The sequence below is a fragment of the Colletotrichum spaethianum genome (assembly GCF_022836535.1).
Source record: "Colletotrichum spaethianum MAFF 239500 DNA, contig11, whole genome shotgun sequence".
Lineage (NCBI taxonomy): Eukaryota > Fungi > Ascomycota > Sordariomycetes > Glomerellales > Glomerellaceae > Colletotrichum > Colletotrichum spaethianum.
The window spans coordinates 854,625-876,117 of record NW_026054781.1 but is presented as its reverse complement, the minus strand read 5'-3'; the positions used below and the strand labels follow the sequence as shown (position 1 = coordinate 876,117).

The following is a 21,493-nucleotide window of genomic DNA, read 5'->3' as shown; positions in this document are numbered from 1 at the left end:
CTACTTCCCGCAAACCAGTTGAAGACCTTTTCTAGCGTGTTTTCACCAACCATCGCCGGCCATGCATCCCTCTAGCTATGCCGGTAAGGGCATCCGTATGCGCGCCCTGAGGCACACCAATGCATCGTCTCATTTGCTCGCGCGGGTCCCCGTTCCAGGTTTCTGCATGCTACCCAACGATGCAATCTCGCTGCCATCACTGATGCGGGCTGGCTGATGGCTTTTCTTCATTTACTGCTTGGTCGCGTGGTGCATCATCTACCTCTCTGTTATTATTTGTGGAATGCTCGACTGATTACTGTGCCACGACTGATTTGTGTGCTAGGACACGGGTGGTGCGGTGTTTAGTACGTGCTGCGCCTCTTCAGGGCTTATCCCCGTCTCCCAGGAGTCCATGGCTCGGGAGAGATGGGCGCTGAAGAACCTGGATTCCGCGGAACATGCCTTAGGATCCTTACCCCGCGCCCCTCACTGCCAACTTCGAGAGATAGAAACCACGATGTCTTTGTCCCCAGCGCGCGGTGCCTCTCAACTTGCGCCCCTGGATGCATTGCGCCGAAAAGAAGCTGCTCGCTAAGGATGTGATTGATCCCGAAGGATCCACAGACTAGTTGGAAGCAGATGGGCTTCCTTGGGAGACACCTCAATGTCTCGTTTCCTCTTTGCATCGACCTCCCACAAGGACCAACTGAGATGGATTACAAGGCATCCAGTCTGCGTAGCTATGAGGTCTCTGGTCCCAAAATCTCGTGATAGCCTACCCAAGCTTGCTATTTGCCTTTCACAGTCAGCAACATGGTTGGCTTCGTTCTGAAGATTCTCCAAGTAAGTGTATACACACTATCACGCGGCTGGTCAAAAGCCGAAACAGGGCGAAGGGCATACACACCCCCATCATTTACCATCCTCTACTGTTCTCACTGCTGTATCCTCCCTGCCATCACCCCACCCCCTTTCAATCAGTCAATCCGGACCTTGATCCCTGCTGCACCCTCGCCGTCTTTGCCGTTGTTGACCCTTTTACCGTGCCTCTTCGCCTGACCGTGCATACAAGGACTGGACAGTGACATAAACTCGGACAACGACAGCCACATCCTCATCTTTTCCCCTCCGCTAAAAATCAAGTATTACTACCAGGAGTACTTGAGGGACGCAATTTGGGCTCGTTGAGTTGACACAATTCACTATCATGACGCTTGGTATTGGTTAAGAATTACGAACTTGAGACAACTACACCCCGAGAATGACGTCGGCCGCCTTCTCGCTCACCATGTACACGGGAACGGCAATGTAGTAGCCCGGGATCTTTGGGAAGACGCTGGCATCAACCACGCGTAAGCCCTCCGTTCCGCGCACCTTGAACTTTGAGTCCAACACAGCCATGGCATCACTGTCTTTACCAATGGGGCAAGTGCAGCTCGCATGGTGTCCCCAGGCTTCGTTCTTTATGAACTCGGGCAGCATCTCGTCCGTTACGTTCTTTCCCGGCCATACTTCGGTGAAGCCTCCGGTCAACGGGACGACGCTCTCGAACATCTTGCGGGAGAGCTTCATCCCTTCCGCCACGGCCTGGATGTCCTTGGCCCCCGTAGCTTCGTCCTGGAACGAGTTGAAGTCGATCTGCGGCACGTCCCGAGGGTCGGCCGAGCGCAACTTGATCGTTCCGGCGCGGTTGCGGGTGTGAGCTTTCAAGGTGATCCAACTCCAATGACGAGCATCGGCTGTGCCAGCGGCGGCATATCCGGGTTGATAGCCAGGGAAATTGACGGGGGCTCCGGCGATAAACAGGTCCGGATCACCCTCGGCAACCGATGACTTCTTGACGATGCCGAGACTGATACCGTTGGAGCCATAGATGCCGCGCTTCCCACTTGCAGTACCATCCCGCCACTTTGTCAGGCAGGGATCGTCCGTTCCGGGACGAATGAAGGTGCAGTCTTGGGTGATCTGAAAATCTGTTGGCGTCTCACCTATGACGCTAGTTTCATAGCCTAGATTATTGGTCAGCACACAGTTCTCAAGGCAAGAAGCGCGATCCGCTTACGGTCTTGGAGGTTGGTGCCGACGCCAGGCAGATCGACGACGACAGGAATATCAAAAGAGGCAAGCTCGTCTTTGGGACCTACGCCGCTAAGCTTGAGAAGCTGGGGGGTATTAAACGAGCCTGCCGAGACAATGACTTCGGCGGTAGCGTTGACGGATCCAGGGGTTCCCTCTGCCGCGTTGCCGGATCGGGGGTCTGCGCGGTAAAGGCTCTGCCCCGCGATAAAGTCCACGCCCACGGCACGGGGTTCCGGGCCGCTCTGGTCAAACCGGACCTTGGTCACAAGCGTATTGAGCTTGAGGTCGAGGTGATACTTCCTGGAGCCATCCGCGTTCTTGGCGTTGGCGGTTTCGAGGACAAAGTCTCGGGGGCCCACGCGGATCCCGTTATCGACGGCAATGGGGACCTGGTAGAGCCCCTCGGCGGCGTCTCGGCCGGGCAAGTCGACATTGAGATCGCGAAGGAGGACTTCGCCGAGGCCTTGGATCGTGGAAAAGATCAGGCCGATAAGGCTCTTGCCCATGGCTGAGGCAGCCGACAAGATGACAGTGAGAAGCTTAACATCCTGGATCACGAGTCCCAGGTCCGTCACGCTCGTCGTAAGCCACCCGCTGAAACCGTGCCCGATTACACCATTGGGGAGGTACTCGGCGTTCTCGAGGCGCTGGAAGTACTTGCGCATGTTGGAAGCGCTCCAGGAGCTGTCGCCGGTCAGGCTTGCAATGCCGTCCCAGTCCGATTTGTGGGGGTAGACCGTGATAAGCGCGTTGTGGCTTCCACAGCCGCCGAGCGTTCCAGCCCGAGGATACAGTATTCCGAGCGCCTCAGCACCAGTCGGCGGGTTAAGACCGACATACAGCTCACCGGACGGCAGGCGATACGTCATCTTGGAGTCTTTCTTTTGTTCCTCGGGATCGCTCAGGTGCTGGACAAAGTAATCCCACTTCATGGGGTCGTACTCGGTCGATTGCAAGTTGAGAGCAGGCACTTGGTAGGGCACGGAGTCGCCCTGATCGTCGCCCGCCTCGATCAGCAGGACCTTCTTGCCGGCGATGGCGAGCCGGGCCGCAAGCGGACCCCCGCCCGGCCCCGACCCAACAATGACATAGTCGTAGCTTGCGAGGATGTCCGTAGACTGCCGTGTGGGTAACTTTTGGCTCGGACTATGACATCTGTGTCAGATGACCAGTTTACACGAAGTGCATTTGCTTGCAACGTTGAGGGGTCGGTCAGAACTCACACAGCAGATGCCGTGGCCGCAATGCAGCCGAGCAGCACGTTCGCGACATGGCGACACCAACGCATCTTGGAGGGAGGCTTTCGAACCGGTCTTAAAAGGTCACAGCACTGAGCAACTCAAAAGAAGGCCTTCGCCAAAAACATGTGCCGGCCGGCGCGTATCTCCCTTATGAACCTCAGGAAAAGATCCCTCTCCTCAGGGTGCGCCTGAACACGAAGTTGTCACATTGCCCCTTGCATTTAATTAGACACCCCGTTCCCTGTGTCATTTTCCCCATATTCGATACGACCTGCTTATTTGCATCGTTGCCGACTAATTTGGGTGGTGTTAAGAAGGGTAACCCAAGGCCGCCTTTTCAAGAATCTCAGCCTACCACCGTCGGCCCAGTGAACAATTGGGGAAGCTGCCCTGGGCCTCGTACTGGGAAGACGATGGTCATGTTGTGGGAACACGAGCGGGAAGCCGATCCAAGAGAAAGCAAGGGGCGCCAGGGGAGCGGTGCAGACGCGGCGGGTGCGAACTTGGCATCTATTGCATTAATTGTGGCAGTCAAGGGTCGACGTTGACTGAAATTACGATGTAAAATGTCTTGAATTGGGAAACTTGGCCGATGCATCTCAGCGCACTGAGCATTAGAATCCTGGTCTGCGGGGGATAGCTTAGCCTTGGAGACATCGATTCAAGTTGAAGGAGGCCACTCAACCACTTTACAGAGTAAACTATTCGACGGCTGCTGGTCGCCCACTGCGTAGGGCCAAGGACTCATTGGTACTGCCGGCATCGTTTGCGCTGCTACCAAAGCTCCATATTACCTTCTCAATATGGAGGAAATTGGAAACCCATGTGTTCTTCTGAAGCTCGAGTGGACACAAACGGACGAACAAGTCCAGTTGCGCCTCTGGCCTTGTACCTGCTGCAAAACAAGAGGAACATGAACCATAACCCTTCACCCATTCTGTTGTTATTTTCAGCTAACCATCAAGCCTCCCATCCCGCATTCTCCGTTCCCGCCAAGAGCAGTGATACTAGATCTGGTTAGCTTTGTCTTGTCTGTTAAAGAACATTGACCTCGCCCCATTCCCTTTGCGGCTACAGGTTCGTTCCACGATGGCAAAGATGGTGCTGAATAAAGACTCGCCTGTTGGATAACCATTGGAGCGACGCACTTGCTACGTGTGCATGGGTAATTATGATGGGTCTCTATACTTTGAACTCTACAACGGAATACCAGCCAGGTTCTTGTGGGCAGTCTATTAAACAACACTTCGGGCTTGAAGGGAGGAAAACTGCAATTCATTTGCTAGTTCACCAGGCAAAGGGACTTTGTCCGTCGATGTTTGCTTTCTGACTGTTTTTACCAGCCAACATCGGTGAAAGACCGTCGGTCGGCGCATGGCAGTGAGACATTCGGCCAAGGCGCTCTTCTAGAGGAAGAGAGTGGTAATGATGGTCCGGTCGTCCAAACAGGTACCGTATCTACTCGGTCAACTGGGCCCCCATATTAATTCCAGGTAACGGAAAGGGGCCAAGCGGCTGCTGAAAAGGGGATAGTGTGCTGGCAGAATCAGGGGTTAGTCAAGTACGTCAGGGGGCGGATGAGGGGCAAGGGATGACAAATAAACCTTGTTTTCAGCATTGCAGCAGTACCTAGAGATCCCACGGCCGCGCGGGCCTTGTGAGGTCAATAGGAACCATTGGATTATTTCCAATGGGCTGTTGGACGTCTTCTGCTGTAGATATGTACTCTGTATTGTCCCCATCGGCATCTTCAAGAATCTCTGGGTCAGAAAGCATCTCTTCTTTGACGTACTTATCGTAGTTAAAGGTATCCCACCCATCCCACGAAACAGTCTCTATTGGGGTATCCTTGATCCTGATCCTTGTGATATCGCTGCCATCTGGGTGACCAGATATCCCGCATTGGATAAATGACTGACGGACCATCTGGGCAGCCTTATCAGCAGCCAGCCGGCTAGCTGCTGCTGCCACTGTATGGGTAACCATAATACGCTTCATTGACGTCGTCCAGACAAGTGGCTGGCCAGCTGCCCGGGCCAGCTGCTCTGCGTTATAGACGTAGTCGTCTGTTGCTTCAGAAAGCCACTGCTTAAAGGGCTTATTGATAGCAGTATCGAGAGGTTGAAGAAGGGAGGTTGTGCCGGGCGGTATAAGGCTAGGCGTGATGTGGTTGGTGCGAAGTCGAGATAGGATAGATGGGGTCTTATGGAAGGTAACAACGTCCATAACTAACAGATACTCTTGCCCAGCTATCAAAAGGAAAAACTCTTCAGTTATCCACCTATTGAGTAGATACTCGTTATTATAGGCAGTATCGTTGAATTCAACAGTAATCTAGCTGCTGTACTTATTGCCTTCGTTGCCCTCAATCTGACCGCCTTGACTGCTGGGCTTGCTGTGAAAGATAAGCTTAGGCAGGATACGTTGGATACCATCGGCAAAGATATAAAGGATAAGGGTGGCTTGGCGCTTGCTCCAGCCGCTGTGATCGGTCTTGCCAGCAACGGTACAGGCGCCCTTATCAGCCCACGTTGACCCATTGAGATACTTGAAGGGTATAGGGGTCTCGTCAAAGTTAATGATGCAATAGGTTAGAAATCGAAGGCCAGATAGGTCAAGGGGCAGCTGGGCCAGTGCTGGCTGACTAACTCGTTGGTTGAAGTGAAGGAACTGGGTAATAATAACAAGATAGTCAGCAGGCAACTTTGAGGCCTGCTTTGTAAGCCGACGATGAGAAATATTCCAGCAGCTATAGAAGCGGCTAAACCAACCAACAGAGAAGCGGAAGGTAGATAGGCCAGGGTATCTGCTGGCAAAAAGGGCTCTTGCTATACATCTAAACTAACCAGTAGTAACAACCCTAGATTCGTCATGTTGCTAGCGAAATTGGGTATAGAGGTCAGCCTCTAGATCAGGCTAGCTGGGCTGACTGCTATTGCTGCTGGTAGCTGGGTTGACGATAGTATCCTTGCGTTAGTACTAGTTAGATACTGTTGAAGAGGGCACCTTAAAGTGCTTGGCAGCCTCGCGAAAAGTTGGGCGGCAAAGGCCATTAGCAGGGTCAAGAGGGATATCGTCCTTCCGTTGAGATGTAACTGGCCAGGCCTTAATAGGGTACCAGTGGTGCTTAAGGTATATCAGTATAGCAACTTGCTTGCGTTGGCGATAGGATCGCTGCGATCTCTGGGCTGGCTTTACTGCAGCGTAACTTCGCTTGGTTATTAGAGTAGCCGTCTTGCCGCGAGGCTTCTTTTGCGGCGGCGTAACTGGCAGGGTATTGCGGTCGATATCGCCCAGCGGCTGGCGGTTGGGCATCGTGGAGAAAGTGGTGGTGGGTTGACGAAAATAGTGGTATAGTAGAGGTGAATAGTGGAGGTTGCTTGAGGTAGGGATGATGGTTGTAGGCCGATTGACCGCCTTCGATTTCAGGCCTAGTGGGCCGGATGGCTGCTAGCTGCTTTAGGTTAGCTCGGATTAATATGGGGGCCCAGTTGACCGAGTAGATACGGTAGCGTGGGAAACTGGGAGGGTCTCAAGCTCGCTTTCGCCGCTTTCGTCTACGGAACAGCCGTCATCTGTCAATGGCGCTGAGTGGCAATACGGAATGAATGCCTACTTGCGCTAGAGATCGAGTTAATATGTAAAGACACTGCTGCACCCACGGCTAATACCCTACTGAAAGCCTCCCTGCGTTCTTGTTGTGTCGGTGAAACGTGCGGCTGGCATCGTCTGCTGTTCATCCCATTTCTGTCAAAACAAGGACAACGATGCAGGCCGGCATCCTGTTGCTGATTGCCGCGACGGCCCGAGCGGCGGCCAGCTCGGACTCGAACTCGACATCGCCGACCATGCTACTGTCAACAGCACCGGCTTGCGCAGTGAGTGATGGCCTGTGGCACGGTCCTCTTGAGTGCGCCAAGTTTGCTGCACTTCATCGACTGACGCTGAATAACAACATCACAGATGGCGTGCTTCCTTGATGGATTTCACTACGGAAACTGTACCATGGCAGGGTTGACGGATTGCGTGTGCACCAACGTTCCCCTCCAAGCACGAGTCTCAGAGTGTGTACAGAAAGCCTGTGAGTTCGAATATCAAGTTGGTAGGTGACGACAAAGCCGTATGTATCTTGGCCGTCCCATTGCAGTCGCTAACTCGGTTCTCCTTTAGCCACGGCTCGCGTATCACAACAACTCTGCCGCAGTTACCCAAAAGAAGAACGCCGACGATTTTCCAAGATTTTCACCATCGGTTTACCAATCCTTACAACCATAACAGTAGCACTACGGTGCGTGGCCAGGCTAAAGGCCACGACTCAGCTGTGGTGGGATGATTGGACCGCGCTGGTAGCGTTGGTAAGATTGCTGTGATGGTCGATGCACTTAGGCTTGATTACAGTAAACTGACTGTCAAAGGGATTCCTAATCGTCATGTCTGGTCTCGGTTTGGCTAGTAGGCTTTCCAATATGCCAAATGACCACGAATCATCACTAACTTGGGCCTTTTAGACTCTGGTTTGGGCTTTGGTTTCCACTACTGGAATATTGAACCGAAAAACGGGATGGCAATTTTGAAGGTGCGAAGCCATTCCCAATATCATCCATCTGATCTTTTTGCTAAGATCTGTTGACTTGCAGATTTTCTACGCTCAACAGATGCTCTACATATTCGTGCAGTATGTCGCAATCATGTTTTCTAATTGAACGCCTTGTGTACTAACCACACGTCAGAATCTTCGCCAAAGCATCAATTGCCTGCTTTTATTACCGTGTATTCATGACCAAACGATTCCAACTGGCGATAAAATGCTTTATGGCGTTTCTGTTCACCCACGGATTTATGTTTCTCATGTTGCTTGTCTTCCAATGTTTGCCTATCAAGTCAATCTGGGACCGAACGATTGATGGCCGTTGTCTCAACGTCGCAGCCATCACCTACGGAGGAGCTGCTTGTAGTATCTTGGAAGATATCGTCCTCATCATTATGCCCATACCAGAACTCTTGAAACTGCAACTAGGGAACAAGAAGAAGTATGCGTTGGTGTTTATGTTTGCTCTGGGTTCTTTGTAAGTGGTTACCTTTACATCTGGGCAGATACGGAAGCTAACAGCAACATGCAGTGCATGCGTCGCAAGCATGGTCCGCCTTCAATATCTGGTGTCCTTCGCTGACTCGTTCGACTCAACTTGGGAGCACGTCTCAGCGGTTGTTTGGTCTGCTGTGGAGCTCAGTAGGGTCTACTCAATCTGTTGGTGTTAGCATCCGTACTTACATGGTTCTAGATCTTGCGATCATCTGTGGCAGTCTTCCATCATTGCGACCACTTTTCAAGAAGATTCCAGTTGTTGTTACAATAGTGAAGACAACGGCAAGAAGAGGCCGATCCAACGGACGGTCACACGGGCACCCAGTGACAGGGACTGCGACTGCTAAATCCCATGCATCGTACGACGCCAGTGCGCAGTCGTCCCCAAGAAACACACCTTTAAAGCCAGATCTGGCTAGACATTTTGGCAGCAGCTCGACTGCATACGACAAAGGTTCGCATATAACACGGGAAACGGGCATTGACACAGAGAGTAGGGAGGAGCTCGACTTGGAGGAGTTGAGAATGGGCCGAAAGAACTAGGCTGTGCAGAGGGAGGCAACGTGAGGAAACAAAATGTGTACAACGAGGCAAAACAAGATAGACTTTAGAAACCGTAATGGCTAATCATGATGAAAGACCAAAGTTAGAGACTATGTATGCTAGGAGCCAGCACCAGCTTAGGCTTCAGACAAAGCTGTGTTGAGTTTACGTCCTGCGGATGAAGTGACAGAGCCACTATACCAAAATACGCCCCATCTGACCGCCCACAAGCAGTGACTCGGGGGGAAATCCCCGAGCTATGCTATTCTGGGGCAAGTCTTTACTAGGCTTCTTTCTGGTGTATGTCTTAAGCATGATCGTGCTGGGTTAAGGATATGTCTGACGGCTTTGTTTATGTCGTTTAGCGAACATACCTAGCAGTGAAATATTATTATGATCAAGCCCAGCGAAAAGTCTTTGTACGAAATCACGATTGAGGTTATGAGCGCTATTCTTTTCGCTGACTTGTCTTACCAACATCGTTCAAACCACTCATCCTCTCTCCAGACTACCATTTCAGACAGAGTATCAGGTCAAGTCCTGCTGGGTGAGCCTGTTTCATAACATCACTCTTAATGATTCTTCATGGTATTTCTGTTTTCTTCTTCTTTTTATGGCTTCCGAAGGATTTGAGGTCCGCACTAGCGCTAAACATGAGATTGTTAGCCAAACACCAAACGCAAATAATCAAGCCAGATCTGATTGGACCAATCAACCCAAAACACACTGGGATGCAATTGGCTAGCAAGAGTATGTACACAGTGAATCGATTTCTGCAGGCGTTTGCGAACCAGAAGCCCACAATCATTCGTTTCCCCGCCTTTGGCATATGCTGAGATGGGTTTCCCCTCGGCCTACCTACAGCATAATTACCACGCACACCAGCAAATACTCAGAAGCGATGATTACACCAGAAGTAAATGTCGGCGCTGCTCGGCATGAGTTGGCACCTTATTCCTACTCTGTACTACCAACGGAAAACTCAATTCGACTTCTCCAGATAATTCTGGATGACTCAGATACACAAGGTTTCTCTATGCGAATGAACACCTTCTCGTTAGAGAATGCACCCCCATTTTGGGCGCTATCCTACACATGGGGGCCTTCGGATTTCGTCGAAGGCTCTGACAATCGTGCAGAGTACGAGATGCGGTATTTTAATGTCGAATGTAACGGCCGAGTGTTCGAAGCTGGCGGAACCCTTTTTGACTACCTCAATCAAGTGTCCAGCTCTATGGAAGCGCTAAAGGATCATGCTCATTCTCATGCAGCCAACCCTTCTTACCCTTTACTCGTCCCTGGGAAAAGTTTGAATCTATGGATTGATGCCATGTGCATCGACCAGGGCAGCAACCAAGAAAGGTCTCACCAGGTCCAAATGATGGGTCGGGTCTACGAGGCTGCCCGCAACGTTATTGTCTGGCTTGGGAAGACCGAGCCCAATGATAACGTCTGCTGGATTTTGAGGCATTTCATCCCGACAGTTCTGAACGCGGTTCGATCGAAGGGAACCGCCAGGCTTCTGCAAGAGACTGGGCCAGAGTTGAACAGTTCACAAATCATCAAGATACTGGGGAATGACTTGTGCGATCGATGGCGCAGCTCGTATACAGACTATTTTGCTTTCTTCCTCAAAAAGCGGTGGCTTACGCGTGGATGGGTCGTCCAAGAAGCTGCGTTGCCTGAGCCGGAAGACATTGTATTGCAATGCGGCAATGAGCAGTTCTCCTGGTCCCTCATCAACCAGTTTTCGGCCTTCATTTTGATGGTTCGCTGGGATGAGGAGCTAAACAATCGCCTAAGTGAACGACTGCCTGACTGGAAGAAACGGCCAGGCACAATTGATCGCTTATGGAATCCGGTACAGAATTCCTTGCCAGCGTTCAGTGGCGATAAGGTCAGCCGGCGAATGGCTGACTGGCAAAGCCAACGTTGGGGGGCGGTGACCGATGAAGAAATTCGGCATGCCGAAGTACTGCATACCTTCCACCGATTAAGGATCTACGAGTTTGAAAATCCGCTGGATCACATTTACGGCGCACTTGGGTTGATACATCGCATACTGGGTCCCAAGTACGAGCTTGGTATTGAACCCAGCTACAACGTCCCTGTTGAGTGGGCTTATACTCAGGTGGCGATATGGCTGCTGCCTCATTTGCCTAATCTTGACGTCTTGGGACTGGCAGGCATCGCAGAAGGTCGCCGAAAGAACCTGCCTTCCTGGGTTCCAGACTTTTCCTTCCACGGACCCGTTCATTACACCTCGATCCAGCGGCTGAGGCAACTTGCTAAGGGGTGTCGTTATTTTCACGCCTTCGATGCCTCTCGCACTGATCTCCAATCAAGTCGGCATAAGGTTCAATGTGAAGGGTTTACTACTCTCGCACTTGAAGGTGTTTTCATTGATAAAGTTAGGGAAGTACGAAGTCTCGAACAGTCCAGCCATAACATCATCACCAACGTCACATGGTTACTCGATTTCTGTGACCGACAAGGCACGTATGGGCTGACTGGAGAGCATTTCCCTGATGTGGCTGTGGCAACATTGAGTGCCGATCTTAAGCCAATGCACGGTTACCACAATAGTCCCAAACAATGGGTGCAGAGATGCATCGCCTATAATGCCATGGTCATTCATAGGGGTGAATCTGCAGACCTTGGTGCCCTCAATTGGTCGAGGGAAAGGAATACCCGTCCTAAGACTGCAGTCAACGGTGAGACATTTATGACACTCGACGATGCTCTCGGGGTGTCTTCTAAAGAAAGTTTCCTGTCACAACTGACGGAGGATCCCATTTCAAATATAGTGCAATCCATAACTCCTGGAAAGCAAGTTTTGGAGACAAAGAAAGGCTATCTGGGACTCGGACCTGCAGCTGCTAGGACTGGGGATGAGGTTTGGCTCATCAAGGGAAGTCGGATGCCGTTGCTGCTGAGGAAAACTCAAGACATTACGGTAGCTGTTGGAAATGCGGAAAGGATCAAAGGGGAAGCGTACGTTCTTGTGGGTGAGGCCTATCTTCACGGCGTCATGTACGGAGAGTTGCTGAGCAAGGGGGTCACTGAAAATTTCCAGCCAGTTGCACTTGTTTAAGTAACCAATCTTACCTAGAAACGCCACTTCGAGATGATGTAGATAGTACGTATAAGCTGAAAAATAGAAGACTAGCTGATTACTGACACTCTCTGGAGCAAGGCAATGCATTATCTGGTGCTGAACGAAATTGAAACGTCTGTAAGATTGCGTGTTAACAGAGCACCTGCGGTTGATTTGCTGGATGGAACAACATTGTAAGAAAGATTTTCTACACAATGATAGTTGATGTCAATTCGTGCCGGAAGAGATTAACGCATATTAGGGTCAGAAGGGTGACTACAGGAAGTACTCTCGCCCGTGTAGAAGAAGCGGCAGCGATGTTCCTGCAGATCGCTCTTGATTGCTAATCCATGTGTGTGGCGTCCAGGTTTCGCATGTGAATAACCTCCCTCGTGCGTCCATCGACGTCATACCGTCATCTTGCGGTCGGTGGGGAACTAAAACGATCAAAACCTAAACCAAACTACTTGTGAGTGTTTTGAGCCTTCCTTTTTCCAGCACACGACAGCACCATTGATACTCATCAAAAACTGCGGATGTGGAAGCTATGGATCTCATGCAGCCACGGGCTTCGGATGACGCGGATCCCGGCCCGCACAGCGATAAACCAACCATCCCTCTCATCGACCTAGGAGGTTTGGAAGATGGCGCTGAAGCGCAAGACGCTTTGCAGACTGGAAAAGACCTTGTCAACGCTTTCAGAACGGCAGGTTTTGCTTATATCAAGAACCATGGAATACCGGAGGAAACTCTGAACGCAGCGTTTCAGTGGGTGAGTCTTTCCCCAGATTTCCGTCTCCTGTAAAATCGGCAGAACCAATACTCACACCTCGCGTAGAGCGAGAGGTTCTTCTCACTACCACAGGTGGAGAAAGACAAAGGCACCGCATCCTCCCGAAGGGTGGTGGCACCGCGGGTATTCCGGCATCGGCCGGGAAAAGGTGTCGCAAATGATCTTCGATGCCGAACAAATCAGCGAGCTACGAAAGGTCCCCGACTTCAAAGAATCATACGAGATCGGCCGTGAAGATGACGATCACCTACCGAATATCTGGATTCCTGAAGAGTCATTACCTGGTTTCCGATCATTCTTCAATAACTTCTACGAGGTCTGCTACCAGCTTGAGCTCCACCTGCTCCGCGCTATGGCGCTCGGCATGGGCCTAAATGAAGACTTCTTCCAGAGGTACCACGTGAGGAGAGATAATCAAATCCGCCTCCTTCACTACCCGCCGGTAGAGGAGAAGCCGCTGCGCGTTGGCAAAGTCGAAAGGTTAAGCGCCCACACGGATTTTGGTTCCATGACGCTCCTCTTCCAGGACGATGTCGGCGGCCTCGAGGTGGAAGACCCTAACGAGGAAGGGAAATTCGTGCCAGTGTCGCATATCCCGGGGACAATTGTGGTAAACATTGGCGACTTCATGCAGCGGTGGAGCAACGATACGCTGCGGTCGACCATGCATCGCGTGCGAGCGCCGCCGTTGGATACTAACGAGAGCGGTAGCCGCATCACCCGGGCTCGGTACTCGATCCCTTACTTCATCGGCGCGGATCAAGAGAAGACGGTGGACTGCATCCCGGGCTGCTTTGGCCCTGGCAGGCCGAAGAAGTACGGTCCGATCAATAGCCGCGAGTACATTGAGATGCGCCTGAATGCGACATATTAAGACGCTGGGGAGACGCAGAGGAGGATTGTTATGTTTTCATCTGGTACTCTCAAGTACTTGCTGTTTCTCCAAAAAAAAAACCTCAGATCTCGTCGGCTATTTCTGTCAATGTTACAGCTTGTGGTAGCCGAAGCCTTGAAGAACATATATTGCGGATTCGTCTTGCATGGCAGGTCCCACTGACAAATGCCGTATTGCTTATGTGGTTGGCTCAATCCGCTGATGATCCCCGTCCCCCTCCGATGTTCATTTCTGGCGATGGAGGCCGAAGATGGTAGCATTGGAAGCCCTTGGCCAGCGGACTTGGCGCTCCATGACACGTACCTAGACGCCTTGTAGAGATCGATTGCTGACACGAAGCTGACCACGGCAGTTGGACCCTCCTCCGATACCTCGTCGCAACACTGATGGAGAACCGAAGAAAAGACCCCGCGCCCGGGATGGTGGCATGCGGTGAAGGAAACACTGTTCAATTGGAGAGCCCATGGTCAACGGAGGACGCACGTCCACAACCACGCGCGTTACCCGCTGTGGAGATTGTGCCGGGGCCTTATATTATATTATAAGAGAACAGGGACCAGGAAGTATTGTCGTTGACTCGTGGCAAAGTTTCCACCTCTTCCAATCTGTTTCATCGATCCAACCTATCCTTTCTCACTCCATAGATCCTCGAGATTGGAGCCACGATAGGGATAGCCCGAGCGAGCGAGACGACACGGGACATCACGACGCGCGAGATCCGATATCATGGCATCCGAACAGCCTGCGGAACCACCTGCGGCAGCAGCCGCCGCCCCCGCAGCATCGCCGCCGGCTGCACCCGCTGGACAGGAGGAAACCACAACTGCTACGGACACGACTGGAATCCTCCCCGCTGAGCATTGGGTGCAGGCGGCACGAGTCAGTAGACGCCATTTCTGGGCTGCCCCCAACGCTGGTGCAAGCCGCGATTATTGACGCGCCGCTAGGACGCTGCCGACGATGGCGATACCGACTCTGCTCTAGGTGATGACGCCGCCAGCTCTACGGCGTCCATCAGCTCGACTATCCTGCAGTACCGAAAAATCCACGGAAGGACCTTTCACGGCGAAGTCGGCGACGCCCAGTACTGGTAGGAGCTCACGTTTGCGTCCTCACAGTCTGGCGCGGGGCTAACGTGTCGCTAAGGGGAGCAACGACGAGCAACAGAATGAGGCCTGGGATATCAAGTAAGATGCGGAACGTGACGGAGCCGATGCAATGAGCTGCGAAACTGATGTTGGGCAGCCACCACCTCCTCACCTTATCGATGGGCGACAAGCTTCACTTGGCACCGCTCGACAAAAGCAAGGTAAGATGGAACCAACAGGCGACTCATACCAGTTATCTGATCTCGCTCGGCTAACCCGTTTTCAGCTGACCAAGGCTCTTGACATCGGAACGGGAACAGGTGAGACTTGACACAACTTCACCGATTACTTCAGTGGTTGATTGGAGATCTCCAATGCAGGTATCTGGGCCATGTGAGTGTGAGAACTGCTGAAGCCGCTCGCAAAGACTAAACCACACCTAGTGATTTCGCAGATGAGAACCCCGAATGCGAAGTTATCGGAACCGACATCTCGCCCATTCAACCTAGTTGGGTTCCCCCCAACTTGAAGTTGTCAGTAATCAACACACTTGCGCGGCGCTACCATCTCGATGCTGATATTCTACAGTGAGATTGATGACTGCACCCGTGAGTGGACATTTGAGCCCGAGTCATTTGACTACGTGCACATTCGGTTCCTCGTCGGAAGCATTGCAGACTGGCCAGCGCTGTTCAAGGAAGCCCACAGGGCTCTCAAGCCGGGCGGTTACCTTGAGAGCTTCGAGGTTTCACCCGCTATCCTGAGTGACGACGGCACCGTGCCGGATACCAGTGCCCTGGGCCAGTGGGGCAAGTTCTTCGAAGAGGGCGGCCGTAAGATGGGCCGGACCTTTCGAGTCCTCGACGAGAACCTGCAGCGGACGTCAATGGAGCAGGCTGGCTTCGAGCACATCACCGAGTGGAATAACAAGGTATGTGTCACAGCAGCCTTGAGCTCGGGTTATCTTTGACGGTGCTAACGAAGAATGGTGTAGGCTCCTATTGGCAATTGGCCCAAGGATCCGGTGAAGAAGGAGATTGGCGAGTGGGCGCAGTTGACTCTTCTCTCCGATATCGAGGGCTACGTTCTCTTCATGGCAAACGTCATGTCTACTTGGACTCGGGAGGAGATTCAGATCTATGCGGCACAGCTCCGACGTGAGATTCGGTCCGGCAATCTTCATGGCTACTACCGCCAAAGAGCAGTTTGGGGACAGAAGCCTCACAAAGTTGATGCGTAGGAATTGGTTATTCGATTCCCATTAAATCTGATTGGAGCTAGCTAGTCCAGTTACTGCATTACAGCGTTTTCGGGATGACTCAACTGGTGGACCTGAGCCATTTGATCGATATATTTAGCAATATCATTTCTATGTCACATATCTTTCTATCCAGTAACTTTAGGATATGCTTGCGCACCTTCATCTCGTTGGACGCGCGTCACGTTTTCATCCAACGATAGATAGGTCAAGATTTAACTTGAAAAGTATCTCAACAGCCTGAGCTGTTGTTAAAGGGAATGAGGTCAGAAGTCATTTTAGGGTAGGAAAGAAGAAGCAAAAGTTCATACTGTATATTCAACTCAATAAGCTTTTAGGGGTACGGAGTCAAGAGGCCATCATCCACTTTACTGCCTTTGGTGCAATTGCTAAATGCTCCCACCTTTGGTGTCACCATTCTGAAGGTGTTCGGTCCGTTGATATATAAATTGCGATAGCCCGGCAACAGAGAAGTCTCTTATGACAGATAACCAGCTCTGTTGAAGAGCCAAGGATTGTTGAAGTACCTCTGGCTGCGCAAAATTTGTTGTCCAGGCTAAGGCATCCCCATGCAGGCCATTTCCCCTTGCTTTACATGTTAGTGTCATCACTCTATGCCGCTTCGCCTAGCAAAACGATGATGGAGTGATACAATGCTGCTAGATTGGCCAACGAACATGGGTTTCAATGCACGACCAAAGAATTGGAAGCGCATTGATTGGCTTTGGACTCTAGGTTATCATATGGGAAAAGGAGGCTAACCGGGTGAAGGTGGGTTGCATGCCGGCGAATTGGCTTTGTGGGGTGCCGATCGTCAGATCCGGAGCTCTCTCTCCATGGCCAAGACATGGGCGTGGCTGGATTTCCAGACGAGAGTATTGGGTCTTGGGGCAACAGACGACTTGAATGGGAATGAAACCAGGGTAAAGTGTCATTCGGCGTCGGTGAACGACAGGGCCGTGACTGTTCGAGGCGTTGGCCAGAGAAGTATCATGACGAAACGAGACGTGATGACCGCCTGATGACTTCACCCTCGTGTCACCTCGCAACAACAAACGCCAATCAGCGAGAGGACAAAACAAATACCACACGTCGTCTGAGGAGGAACTTGCGCTTGATAGCTCTTCCTTAATCGACTAATCTACCAAGCCGCTCTTTACCAAAGTTTGTGAATATGAATTCCCTCCGCCAGCAGTCAATTAAGCTTCAGCGTCGTCTTTTGCCATCTTTCACGCACCGAGCATCCTTCTCTTCCATTGCATACAGAGCACCAAGATCCTTTAGTTCTTCTTACACAAACGCGTCCCAATTTCAGACACAGATCAGAAAAATGTCTGCCGCCACTGCTTTGGAGCAGCAGTTCGAGGCCACCTCTGGCGCCACCGATGCCGTCTGGGTGCACAACGACAGGTATGCCAATCGTGCCGGACCTGAGGTGAAACCTTTGACCCAGGACACCGAAGCCGACGTTTGCATCGTAGGATCGGGAATTGCAGGGATTTCGGTCGCATATGAGCTGGTCACCCGCGGCAAGCAGGTCATTCTCCTTGAGGCTCGCGAGCTTCTCTCTGGTGAGACGGGTCGAACAAGTGGCCACTTGTCCAACGCTCTCGACGACGGGTACCTCGAGATCAAGAAGAAGCACGGCCAAGATGGTGCTAAAGCGGCCGCTGAGAGTCACACATGGGCTTTGAACTACGTTGGCGAGATTGCAAAGAAATTGGGCATCGACTGCGAATACCGAAACCTGCCCGGATACATGGTCTCGCAATTCCCCCGTGGCGACCCCAAACACCCCAAAGACATCCAAAGCATTCGTGATGAGGTCGAGTACGCCAAAGAGCTTGGAATTGAAGCCGAATTTAAAGAGGGCTTGACGATCAAGGGCTGGTCCTCTGAACCAGGCAGTCCCGACCAACGCGACGGAGCCATTTGGCACGGCCAGGCAACCTTCCATCCGACAAAGTACGTTAATGGCGTCTTGAAATTCCTTCTCCAGCAGCCCAACTTCAAGTGTCATGCACAGACGAGAGTCATATCCGTCGAGGAACCCGGAATCGAGATCCTCGGAATGGGAAACAAGCACGTCGAAGTCAAGACATTGAATGGCAACACCGTCACGTGCGGCCACGCCGTTCAGGCCACCAACGTCCCGCTCCAGAAGCTTAGCGTTGTCGTTGAGATGGAGTTCTACCGCACATACTGTATTGCCATCCGCATACCCAAGGGCTCTGTGGAGGACTGTCTCATCTATGACACTGCAGAGGAGTACAAGTACGTGAAATTGACAGATTGCGATGAGAAGGACGACTTCATGATTGTAGGAGGCATGGACCACAAGGTTGGACAAGAAAAGACAACTGGTCGGTTCGAAGAGCTCGAGTCTTGGGCCAGAGAGAGGTTCCCTCAGGCGGGCGCCATCGATTACAAATGGAGTGGGCAAGTCTTCGAGCCCGTTGATTACGTGGCGTTCATCGGACTCAACCAGGGCCAGAAACGCACCTTCATCGTCACTGGTGACTCCGGTAACGGTCTCACACACGGAGTGATTGCAGGAAAGCTCATCGCAGACGAGATCGACGACCAGCCCAACCCCTGGGCGAAGCTTTACTCACCGAAGCGGGTGGCGTCTATTCTCGGCTCGGCTCCGTCTATGATCGCGCATGATCTCCAGATCAACAGCCAGTTCAAGCGGCTCTTGCAAACCGACATCACTGACATCGAAGACTTGGGTCGCGGGTGCGGCGGTGTCCTGAACCCGAAGCTGTCGAAGCCGATCGCTGTCTACAAAGATGAGAATGGCAAAGTGACGAAGGTCAGCGCCATCTGCCCGCATTTGAAGGGTGTGGTCTGTTGGAACTCGGTAGAGAAGTCTTGGGATTGCCCGGTTCATGGAAGTCGGTTCTCGACAGAGGGCGTGTGTGTTGAGGGTCCATCGAAGGCAAACCTTGAGCCTATTTCATAGAACAAACAAACTGAAAGTGCCTAAAAGGGACTGGATGTGTCCATGATAATACATATGTAATTCTGGGTTTATCAAGATACGTGGAAAGTGTATGACAAGCAGGCATATCGTGATACACATCTTCCAATCATAAGATACAGAGCGTACTGTGTTTGATTAAGATAGCATATATGAATCTGCTTTCAACAGAAGCCTTGAAGAGAAATGCTACTTATACAAGCAATCAGATCGCGTCTCATCTACATAGTAATATCTTGATCTGTACCCACATTTGTACGGAAGAACTCAGTAGCTAGCTCCCGATTCAGCGAAAAGCTCCAAAGTTTTCTCGGCTTATCCTTCAGTGTGTGTCGTCGTGTATTTAGGAATGTTCTACTTCTCACAGGGACACGCTATTTTGCCAAGTGCTAGATTATTTCCTCTAATACCCGCTTTAACTACTTACTTTCCGGCTGGCCACTGTGTTGAGAGTTCTAGATCATGCCCCCATAGTGGAGCATCTTGTAGAAAGTTGACCACCACAATCTTCCAACCCACCCACATCAAACCCACCGAGAAAATTCTGTTCTAGTCCATACGACCGTACTGCATAAACACAAAGCTAAGTGCATCGCAGCATCCAAACATTAATCCTTGATAGTCTAGTGGTCAGGATATCTGCTTGTCATCGAAGTCATTCGACAGCAATCGCAGGGGACCTGGGTTCAATTCCCAGTCAGGGAGTTCTTTTGCTGCTTTTGAACCTAATCTGATATTGTGACCTTTTTTGCTTATGTGTCACATCGATTTTTTGTTCAGGATAAGTTTGGGGCTGATCAGGGTCGGCTCACCCACACTCACCATGCTTAACATGCCACTCTTCATTCTTATCTTACTTATGGTCGCCGGCTTCCCTGTTTACTCTTTGCTCCACACGTCTGGCTAAAGCCTTCAGAAGTCCTTTGCTCATGTCACTTGGAAAAACGAATCAAAAGACAAGAAAGAAAAAAGGTGGTTCGGATCCAGAGACTATATTTACAGTTTTGCCTTGCCTGTTGGTAGTGTCTCATCTTATTGACTATTCCACAAGTCTTGGAACAAGGACGTGATCTTTACTAGACACATGAACTCCCCATTTCAGCGACCCGCGGAATCTAGCATTTTCTTCCCAGAAAAGACAGACTGAACGTCTTAGAATCAGCCAACTTATGGATTGCAACGGCTGCACTACTCCTCGCCGTCGCCAGCTTCATACTCGGTCTCCTGTCTATCATCCACGCGAAGTGGTCGTACGATATTGGCAAAGAATCATTGGTTGTGTCTCGTGACTCTCTTGATCTGACGAGACTTCGAGATCAGTTATCTTTGGCCCAGATATGCTCAGATGCTGAAGAAGAGCGGTCGTTGCCAGACTTTTTGTTCAGCCAAAGTGTGAGCATTTGGGGTGCTCTGGGATTAGGACAAGGGAGCAAGAGGTGAGGTACTCGACAGCAAAATGGAAATTCATAACGCATTCATGACTCCCTGTAAATAGAAGACAGCGGATCTATGGAACGGAAGTTTGTATATGAAAGCAACCGATGATGTCCATTGTGCTCACGTGTGACAAGACCAGATGAAGTGGGCGGAAGGACCAAGCACACATATTGTGATAACTGTAAGAATAGAAGTAGGGAAGCATTGGACCGAAGCCTGGGCCACAAAATTGCCAGTCGTCATTACACGCCTTCATGTTGGAGCTGCCCGCAGCCTTATCCTCTTACTTATCTGTTCCATCTACTCTCCTCTGCTTGCTAATCGTCTTTATATTGTCGACTCCCTCGAATCATCAAAGATATCAATCGGTACGATGCAAGGACGATGCTCTTAAAGTAGAAATCCCGAAACCACCAGATGTCTTTGACGAGTGCCATTCAATTGAAATGAATCCACTGCCAATGGCCTGGGAGCAACATGGCCGCCTACACCACCTCGACCCGACGGCTTGGACTACGGTGTTCGTGTGGGTTGGTGATGGTGTCTTTGAAACCCCTCTGCCCCCGGTTGTTAGTGCAGGGATAGTCAATACTTCGCCAGTCGCAGCCATGTCTGCTCGCCACTGTCACGGCATAAGTGTCCCCATGACCAGCGAAATCGTGTCTCTCTTGCCATCATACATCTGCTGGACTCTGCCTCCATCGTCCACTACTGGACCTGGAACTTGGCCCTACCATTTCGACCACTGCCTTTGAGGCTGAGATGGGCCCATTCCTCCAAGATTCGCGCCTTTCTTGCCCATCCCCTGCATGCACTCGAGAGCTTTGAAGCGAGAAGCCGCTCAGAGGCGCAGCTGGCGAGATTGAATAAGACATATGTTGATCCCGCAAACGTTGCATCTCCTTCCTGCAAGTCCAACAGCCGTTCAATTGTTTTACGCCCTGCAAGGTTTCTGTTCTTGCGTATTGTCATCCGTAGCGAGCTACACAGCAACCGCTTCGGGAACTCTTG

At 51.3% G+C, this 21,493-nt stretch overlaps 7 protein-coding genes and 1 non-coding gene across 8 annotated transcripts; 6 read left to right on the top strand and 2 right to left on the bottom strand.

Moving 5' to 3' along the window:
• Window positions 1-1,230: 1,230 nt before the first annotated feature.
• On the bottom strand, window positions 1,231-3,349 carry ColSpa_05185 (L-sorbose 1-dehydrogenase; the record flags this gene model as incomplete). Its single annotated transcript, XM_049271397.1, has 4 exons — window positions 1,231-1,257; window positions 1,495-1,955; window positions 2,045-3,207; window positions 3,285-3,349. The coding sequence occupies 4 exons, from the start codon at window positions 3,347-3,349 to the stop codon at window positions 1,231-1,233; spliced, it is 1,716 nt and encodes a 571-aa protein (XP_049127354.1).
• A 2,287-nt stretch (window positions 3,350-5,636) lies between these two features.
• ColSpa_05184 (uncharacterized protein) lies at window positions 5,637-6,617 on the bottom strand (the record flags this gene model as incomplete). Its single annotated transcript, XM_049271396.1, has 2 exons — window positions 5,637-5,972; window positions 6,309-6,617. The coding sequence occupies 2 exons, from the start codon at window positions 6,615-6,617 to the stop codon at window positions 5,637-5,639; spliced, it is 645 nt and encodes a 214-aa protein (XP_049127353.1).
• Window positions 6,618-7,069: 452 nt separating this feature from the next.
• On the top strand, window positions 7,070-7,282 carry ColSpa_05183 (uncharacterized protein; the record flags this gene model as incomplete). The annotated part of the gene is made up of 1 exon (XM_049271395.1): window positions 7,070-7,282. The coding sequence occupies one exon, from the start codon at window positions 7,070-7,072 to the stop codon at window positions 7,280-7,282; it is 213 nt and encodes a 70-aa protein (XP_049127352.1).
• A 5,293-nt stretch (window positions 7,283-12,575) lies between these two features.
• ColSpa_05182 (2-oxoglutarate-dependent dioxygenase gloF) lies at window positions 12,576-13,695 on the top strand (the record flags this gene model as incomplete). Its single annotated transcript, XM_049271394.1, has 2 exons — window positions 12,576-12,796; window positions 12,894-13,695. The coding sequence occupies 2 exons, from the start codon at window positions 12,576-12,578 to the stop codon at window positions 13,693-13,695; spliced, it is 1,023 nt and encodes a 340-aa protein (XP_049127351.1).
• A 747-nt stretch (window positions 13,696-14,442) lies between these two features.
• On the top strand, window positions 14,443-14,810 carry ColSpa_05181 (uncharacterized protein; the record flags this gene model as incomplete). Its single annotated transcript, XM_049271393.1, has 2 exons — window positions 14,443-14,595; window positions 14,664-14,810. 2 exons carry the CDS (start codon window positions 14,443-14,445, stop codon window positions 14,808-14,810), a joined length of 300 nt encoding a protein of 99 aa, XP_049127350.1.
• Window positions 14,811-15,375: 565 nt separating this feature from the next.
• On the top strand, window positions 15,376-16,044 carry ColSpa_05180 (secondary metabolism regulator LAE1; the record flags this gene model as incomplete). The annotated part of the gene is made up of 2 exons (XM_049271392.1): window positions 15,376-15,735; window positions 15,799-16,044. The coding sequence occupies 2 exons, from the start codon at window positions 15,376-15,378 to the stop codon at window positions 16,042-16,044; spliced, it is 606 nt and encodes a 201-aa protein (XP_049127349.1).
• Window positions 16,045-17,392: 1,348 nt separating this feature from the next.
• On the top strand, window positions 17,393-19,027 carry ColSpa_05179 (putative RING finger protein; the record flags this gene model as incomplete). Its single annotated transcript, XM_049271391.1, has 1 exon — window positions 17,393-19,027. One exon carries the CDS (start codon window positions 17,393-17,395, stop codon window positions 19,025-19,027), a length of 1,635 nt encoding a protein of 544 aa, XP_049127348.1.
• Window positions 19,028-19,657: 630 nt separating this feature from the next.
• Window positions 19,658-19,750, top strand: ColSpa_tRNA_137. Its single transcript has 2 exons — window positions 19,658-19,694; window positions 19,716-19,750. It is a non-coding gene; the product is annotated as a tRNA-Asp (tRNA).
• Window positions 19,751-21,493: the final 1,743 nt, after the last annotated feature.